General features: G+C 46.8%; 1 protein-coding gene across 1 annotated transcript in view; it reads left to right on the top strand.

Moving 5' to 3' along the window:
* The first annotated feature begins 117 nt into the window (after positions 1-117).
* dph5 (diphthamide biosynthesis 5) overlaps positions 118-8,907 on the top strand; it is a 20,182-nt gene continuing 11,392 nt past the window's right edge. The window contains exons 1-3 of the mRNA XM_084354498.1: positions 118-273; positions 6,122-6,230; positions 8,460-8,580. Of these exons, the coding sequence (XP_084210624.1) occupies positions 164-273; positions 6,122-6,230; positions 8,460-8,580 (340 nt within the window). The 5' untranslated portion in view covers positions 118-163. The remainder of the gene's footprint in view (positions 274-6,121; positions 6,231-8,459; positions 8,581-8,907) is intronic.

Genomic DNA, 8,907 nt, shown 5'->3' with positions numbered 1-8,907 from the left:
CAGTGATGAAAGAAGAATATTATAATCCAAACATGCTGAACTGTTTCAGGTCACAGGTCACAGGTCACATGGACAAGTCTTTACAGTCTTTGTTTCACAGTGTGTTAGCTGCTTGAGCGGTGTAGTCACTGTCATCTTTGGTCCTCAGGAGGAGTATTATGGGATGGAGCTGATCCTGGCTGACAGGGACCTGGTGGAGCAGGGGGCTGATGAGATCCTGAAGGATGCTGATGTGACTGATGTGGCGTTCCTGGTGGTGGGCGACCCGTTCGGGTGAGTCATGTTGTCCACGTATCAGAACTGTAGCAGCAGCTCGTATTGATCCTACAGCTCTGAGGTCTGCTGAGTCAGCACATGTTACCACAGAGCTTCTCTCAGAACCGCTCGGACTTCATTTCTGCACATTTCTCCCCAAAACCACCAGATTCCTCCCAACTTAATAACAGAGTGCAGCGCGTCTGCAGCTGCGGTCGGAGACTCTGTTGACTTTTGTTCATGTGAACGTTGGTTTTCCAGTTTACATGAAACGAGGCGCTGCAGCTTGTTTCGTCCCCTCAGGATAAAAATGGACATTTTGTTTTTTCATCTCATCTGTGACCTCAGCAGCTGAACGTACTCTGAGGTCCAGTCTGCACAGCTAGATGTTCTGTTTCCACAGTCTCTGCTGCTCCTCACCCTCATCTTCATCCTCATCTTCATCCTCATCTTCATCCTCACCCTCATCTTCATCCTCATCTTCATCCTCATCCTCACCCTCATCTTCACCCTCATCCTCACCCTCATCTTCATCCTCATCTTCACCTTCACCTTCACCTTCATCCTCACCCTCATCTTCATCCTCATCTTCATCCTTATCTTCACCTTCACCATCATCCTCATCTTCATCCTCATCTTCCCCCTCATCTTCATCCTCATCTTCATCCTTATCTTCACCTTCATCCTCTCATCTTCACCCTCATCTTCATCCTCATCTTCATCCTCACCCTCACCTTCATCCCCACCCTCACCCTCATCTTCATCCTTATCTTCCCCTTCATCCTCACCCTCATCCTCACCCTCACCTTCATCTTCACCCTCATCTTCACCTCATCCTCACCCTCATCTTCATCCTTATCTTCACCTTTATCCTCATCTTCATCCTCACCCTCACCCTCATCTTCATCCTTATCTTCACCTTTATCCTCATCTTCACCTTCATCCTCATCTTCATCCTTACCCTCATCCTCATCTTCACCTTCATCCTCATCCTCATCCTCACCCTCATCTTCACCTTCACCTCATCCTCACCTTCATCCTCATCCTCATCCTCACCCTCATCTTCATCCTCATCTTCACCTTCACCTTCATCCTCACCCTCATCCTCACCCTCATCTTTACCTTCATCTTCACCTTCACCTTCATCCTCACCCTCATCCTCATCTTCACCTTCATCCTCACCCTCATCCTCACCCTCACCCTCATCTTCATCCTTATCTTCACCTTCATCCTCATCTTCACCCTCATCCTCATCTTCACCTTCATCCTCATCCTCATCCTCACCCTCATCTTCATCCTCATCTTCACCTTCACCTTCATCCTCACCCTCATCCTCACCTTCATCCTCATCCTCACCCTCATCTTCATCCTCATCTTCACCTTCACCTTCATCCTCACCCTCATCCTCACCCTCACCCTCATCTTTACCTTCATCTTCACCTTCACCTTCATCCTCACCCTCATCCTCATCTTCACCTTCATCCTCACCCTCATCCTCACCCTCACCCTCATCTTCATCCTTATCCTCACCCTCATCCTCACCTTCACCCTCACCTTCATCTTCACCCTCACCTTCATCCTCATCTTCATCTTCATCTTCATCCTCATCCTCACCCTCATCCTCACCCTCACCCTCATCTTTACCTTCATCTTCACCTTCACCTTCATCCTTATCTTCACCTTCATCCTCATCTTCACCCTCATCCTCATCTTCACCTTCATCCTCATCCTCACCCTCATCCTCATCTTCACCTTCACCTTCATCTTCACCCTCATCCTCACCTTCATCCTCATCCTCATCCTCATCCTCATCCTCACCCTCATCTTCATCCTCATCTTCACCTTCACCTTCATCCTCACCCTCATCCTCACCCTCACCCTCATCTTTACCTTCATCTTCACCTTCACCTTCACCTTCATCCTCACCCTCATCCTCATCTTCACCTTCACCCTCACCCTCATCCTCACCCTCACCCTCATCTTCATCCTTATCTTCACCTTCATCCTCATCTTCACCCTCATCCTCATCTTCACCTTCATCCTCATCCTCACCCTCATCTTCACCTTCATCTTCACCTTCACCTTCACCCTCATCCTCACCTTCATCCTCATCCTCATCCTCATCCTCACCCTCATCTTCATCCTCATCTTCACCCTCACCCTCATCCTCACCCTCACCCTCATCTTTACCTTCATCTTCACCTTCACCTTCATCCTCACCCTCATCCTCATCTTCACCTTCATCCTCACCCTCACCCTCATCTTCATCCTTATCTTCACCTTCATCCTCATCTTCACCCTCATCCTCATCTTCACCTTCATCCTCATCCTCACCCTCATCTTCACCTTCACCTTCACCTTCATCTTCACCTTCACCTTCACCTTCACCTTCACCCTCATCCTCACCTTCATCCTCATCCTCATCCTCATCCTCACCCTCATCCTCACCCTCATCTTCATCCTCATCTTCACCTTCACCTTCATCCTCACCCTCCTCTTTACCTTCACCTTCACCTTCATCCTCATCTTCACCTTCATCCTCACCCTCATCCTCACCCTCATCTTCATCCTTATCCTCACCCTCATCCTCACCTTCACCCTCACCCTCACCTTCACCTTCACCTTCATCTTCACCCTCACCTTCATCCTCACCCTCATCCTCACCTTCATCTGCACCCTCATCTTCACCTTCACCTTCACCTTCACCCTCATCCTCACCTTCATCCTCATCCTCACCCTCACCCTCATCTTCATCCTCATCTTCACCTTCATCCTCACCCTCATCCTCACCCTCATCTTTACCTTCATCTTCACCTTCATCCTCACCCTCACCCTCATCTTCATCCTTATCTTCACCTTCATCCTCATCTTCACCCTCATCCTCATCTTCATCTTCACCCTCATCTTCATCCTTATCTTCACCTTCATCTTCACCCTCATCTTCATCCTCATCTTCATCCTCACCCTCACCTTCATCCCCACCCTCACCCTCATCTTCATCCTTATCTTCCCCTTCATCCTCACCCTCATCCTCACCCTCACCTTCATCTTCACCCTCATCTTCACCTTCATCCTCACCCTCATCTTCATCCTTATCTTCACCTTTATCCTCATCTTCACCTTCATCCTCACCCTCATTTTCATCCTTATCTTCACCTTTATCCTCATCTTCACCATCATCTTCATCCTCATCCTCATCTTTACCCTCATCCTCACCCTCACCTTCATCCTCACCCTCACCCTCATCTTCATCCTTATCTTCACCTTTATCCTCATCTTCACCTTCATCCTCATCTTCATCCTTACCCTCATCCTCATCTTCACCTTCATCCTCATCCTCATCCTCACCCTCATCTTCACCTTCACCCTCATCCTCACCTTCATCCTCATCCTCATCCTCATCCTCACCCTCATCTTCATCCTCATCTTCACCTTCACCTTCATCCTCACCCTCATCCTCACCCTCATCTTTACCTTCATCTTCACCTTCACCTTCATCCTCACCCTCACTTTCCCTCACCCTCATCCTCACCCTCACCCTCATCTTCATCCTTATCTTCACCTTCATCCTCATCTTCACCCTCATCCTCATCTTCACCTTCATCCTCATCCTCATCCTCACCCTCATCTTCATCCTCATCTTCACCTTCACCTTCATCCTCACCCTCATCTTCATCCTCATCCTCATCCTCACCCTCATCTTCATCCTCATCTTCACCTTCACCTTCATCCTCACCCTCATCCTCACCCTCACCCTCATCTTTACCTTCATCTTCACCTTCACCTTCATCCTCACCCTCATCCTCATCTTCACCTTCATCCTCACCCTCATCCTCACCCTCACCCTCATCCTTATCCTCACCCTCATCCTCACCTTCACCCTCACCTTCATCTTCACCCTCACCTTCATCCTCATCTTCATCTTCATCTTCATCCTCATCTTCACCTTCATCCTCATCTTCACCTTCATCCTCACCCTCATCCTCACCCTCACCCTCATCTTTACCTTCATCTTCACCTTCACCTTCATCCTTATCTTCACCTTCATCCTCATCTTCACCCTCATCCTCATCTTCACCTTCATCCTCATCCTCATCCTCACCCTCATCCTCATCTTCACCTTCACCTTCATCTTCACCCTCATCCTCACCTTCATCCTCATCCTCATCCTCACCCTCATCTTCATCCTCATCTTCACCTTCACCTTCATCCTCACCCTCATCCTCACCCTCACCCTCATCTTTACCTTCATCTTCACCTTCACCTTCATCCTCACCCTCATCCTCATCTTCACCTTCACCCTCACCCTCATCCTCACCCTCACCCTCATCTTCATCCTTATCTTCACCTTCATCCTCATCTTCACCCTCATCCTCATCTTCACCTTCATCCTCATCCTCACCCTCATCTTCACCTTCATCTTCACCTTCACCTTCACCCTCATCCTCACCTCATCTCCTCATCCTCATCCTCACCCTCATCTTCATCCTCATCTTCACCTTCACCCTCATCCTCACCCTCACCCTCATCTTTACCTTCATCTTCACCTTCACATCATCCTCACCCTCATCCTCATCTTCACCTTCATCCTCACCCTCATCCTCACCCTCACCCTCATCTTCATCCTTATCTTCACCTTCATCCTCATCTTCACCCTCATCCTCATCTTCACCTTCATCCTCATCCTCACCCTCATCTTCACCTTCACCTTCACCTTCACCTTCATCTTCACCTTCACCTTCACCTTCACCTTCACCCTCATCCTCACCCTCATCCTCATCCTCATCCTCATCCTCACCCTCATCTTCATCCTCATCTTCATCCTCATCTTCACCTTCACCTTCATCCTCACCCTCCTCTTTACCTTCATCTTCACCTTCACCTTCATCCTCATCCTCATCTTCACCTTCATCCTCACCCTCATCCTCACCCTCATCTTCATCCTTATCCTCACCCTCATCCTCACCTTCACCCTCACCCTCACCTTCACCTTCACCTTCATCTTCACCCTCACCTTCATCCTCACCCTCATCCTCACCTTCATCTGCACCCTCATCTTCACCTTCACCTTCACCCTCATCCTCACCTTCATCCTCATCCTCACCCTCATCTTCATCCTCATCCTCATCTTCACCTTCATCCTCACCCTCATCCTCACCCTCATCTTTACCTTCATCTTCACCTTCATCCTCACCCTCACCCTCATCTTCATCCTTATCTTCACCTTCATCCTCATCTTCACCCTCATCCTCATCTTCACCTTCATCCTCATCCTCACCCTCATCTTCACCTTCACCTTCACCCTCATCCTCACCTTCATCCTCATCCTCATCCTCATCTTCACCTTCACCTTCATCCTCACCCTCACCCTCATCTTTACCTTCATCTTCACCTTCACCTTCATCCTCACCCTCATCCTCATCTTCACCTTCATCCTCACCCTCATCCTCACCCTCACCCTCATCTTCATCCTTATCCTCACCCTCATCCTCACCTTCATCTTCACCCTCACCTTCATCCTCATCCTCATCTTCACCCTCACCTTCATCCTCATCCTCATCCTCATCTTCATCTTCATCCTCATCTTCACCTTCATCCTCATCTTCACCTTCATCTTCATCGTCACTACACTGAACTTTAATGTTTGTCTCACTAATCGATGTCTCCTGATGAGTGTTGTTCAATCCGCCGCTGAAAATAGTCACCAACAAAAACACGTTTCCTGTTGGTTTGATTCAAACTTCAGCTGTTTGAGGAAACATCAAACTAAAGATTTGTGTTTTATAGATTTGTGTTTCATAGATTTGTGTTTCAGTCTCGATGATGAAACTTGATGTGTGAATGTTTCCTCTGTGTGTCCCTGCAGAGCCACCACACACAGTGACCTCGTGCTGAGAGCAGTGCATGCTGGGATACCATACAAAGTCATCCACAACGCCTCCATCATGAATGCAGTGGGCTGCTGCGGCCTGCAGGTACGGCACACAACACACCCGTTTCCCCCGAGCTGAGGCTGGCAGGCAGGTCGTGTGTTTTCTGTCTCTTTCTTCACTGAGCTTCATGAAGAAAACTCTGCTGTCAGAAGCAGCAGAAGTTTGGATGCAGTGATGACGTTGTGTTCACTCTGTCTGCCGCCATCTTGTGCTTCTGTCCTGTGAAACGTTGTTAGTTCAGAATGAGCTCAGGATATTTCAGTGTTTCAAATGAACCTTTATTCTGTGACATGTCTGAATTTTTGCGACACATTTCATTTGACTTTTGTTGCATCTTCACTCACATCCCTGTTTAATCAGGATCATCATCTTTATTCCACTTTGTTATTGATGTTTGACGACACCTGAAATTATTTGCAGTATTTAATCTTTTAAGCACCAAAGTGATTTTTTTTTAAAGCAGACATATGAAATATCTTTTGGTGTTTGATTATTGATAATATGATTTTCTTTGTCATTAATGAAAGTAAACTGATAAAACAACCAATTTAATTTTACGCAATACATTTTCACTATTTAATTGTTTTATTTTACACAGAACCAGTCTGATGGACCGTAAACAGTCCACCTCAGAAAATGATCAGCAGACATTTTGTTTGGTTTTGAATAGACAGACTGAGGCGTGAGTTTCCTGGATGCTGATTGGCTAAAGACGGAGCTGAGTTTTATCTACTTGTGTTGAATGAACAGTGAAAATGTTTCCTGTTGAGCTTCAGTTCAGATTTAAATTCATCTGAAACAGAAGAGAGAAAAGGAAAGAAACAAAAAAGTAGATGTCAGTAACATGACGAACAACATCTGTTTATAAATACTGATATATAATATTCAGTTCATCTGTATTATAACTGCATCATGTGTGTAACAACAAGAAGAGACAAAATAAACGATTGAAATAAGTGAACTTACACAGAAGTTGACACGAGGCAGCGGAGGAAGAACAACTCACACCTTCTACTTCAGTGAAAGTACCAGGATACAATGTGAAAGTACTCTATTACAAGTGAAAGTAGTTCTGTTGAATACTCAAAGCTGCGACGTGTCGACTCTGTGGACAGAAGCAGTGTGAGCTCGTCGTCCTGTCAGAGATCCTGATCCGTTTCACAGCAGTTTAAAGTTTCTTGTAGTCGTTTAAGTACAAAAGTATTAAAATCCGAATATTTTTCAAATCAAAGACTCTGAAGGACGAACAGGCTTCACAGATCCTGATCCAATCTGAGGAAACACGTCCAGAACATGTGGACAGATTCTGAGGTTTATGAAAGATCAGCTGACGGTCGACAGAGCAGCGTCCGGCTGTGAGATCTGTGTTCTGAGTGTGTTCTGGTTCAGGCTGTGAGTTCTGAGTGTGTTCTGATTCAGGTTGTGAGTTCTGAGTGTGTTCTGGTTCAGGCAGTGAGTTCTGAGTGTGTTCTGATTCAGGCAGTGAGTTCTGAGTGTGTTCTGGTTCAGGATGTGTAGTTTCATGTTGGATCTTCATGAGGCAGCTGGCACGTCGCCTGTGAGTCGGAGCTCAGGTCAGAAACCCCCACGGGTCCCATCTGCTGATGAAACTCATTAAACTGATGTTGTTATAATAACGACTGTGACCTCATCAATAACTGACCTGTCAGAGCAGCCAATCAGAGAGCAGAGGCCAGCTGTTCACTCACACACACAGATTAGCATTAATGCTAACAGAGTGGGCAGCAACTCCACTGGGAGGTCGTTAATATGCTAATGAGGGGCGTGGTATGTAAATGAGCTCCTGTTCCCTCCACTGGGAGGCGGTCCCATCAGCCCCTGCTGTCTGCTGGACCGGTACATTATGCAAACGACCTGTCCAATAACAGAGGAGCCTCCATGATTAATGTGAGCGACTGAAACAACCGAGTTTATCGAACAAAACAAAACAAAAAACTGACAGAAGAGAAATTTATCTTCATTGAATTAAATATATTATCAGTGAATCTTCTGTTTGTTCACAATCAGTTTGTTGCTTTCAACATATTTTGGTTCATTACAGTAAAAAAAACAAAAAGTTTGAAGAAAAGAAAAAATTGTTTATTTTCAACACGAGAACGATTTTATTAAATTAAAAATACAGCTGACCTGAGACCAGCTGACCTGAGACCAGCTGTCAGCTGCTGTTGATGGTTTTCATGATCATGACCCCTGACCCCTCTGTGTGTGTGTGTGTGTGTGTGTGTGTGTGTGTGTGTGTGTGTGTCTCAGCTGTATAATTTCGGGGAGACGGTGTCGTTGGTGTTTTGGACGGACACGTGGAGACCAGAGAGCTTCTACGACAAAATCTGTAAAAACAGAACAGCTGGACTGCACACACTCTGTCTGCTGGGTGAGACGCACACACACACACACTCACTCTCACACTCTGTCTGCTGGGTGAGACGCACACACACACACACACACACACACACTCACTCTCACACTCTGTCTGCTGGGTGAGACGCACACACACACACACACACACACACACACACACACTCACTCTCACACTCTGTCTGCTGGGTGAGACACACACACACACACACACACACACACACACACTCTCTGTCTGCTGGGTGAGACACGCACACACACACTTTATGGGTGTTTACAAGTGAAACTTAGTGCGGGGTCGAGCAGTTTATGCTGCAACATGCTGACACTGAGGGGACCCCAG

The sequence above is a fragment of the Pagrus pagrus genome (genome assembly GCF_965226575.1).
Source record: "Pagrus pagrus genome assembly, chromosome: 6".
In the NCBI taxonomy this organism is placed as follows: domain Eukaryota; kingdom Metazoa; phylum Chordata; class Actinopteri; order Spariformes; family Sparidae; genus Pagrus; species Pagrus pagrus.
Note: the sequence above shows the minus strand (reverse complement) of the source record. Positions and strands in the feature narration are given on the sequence as shown.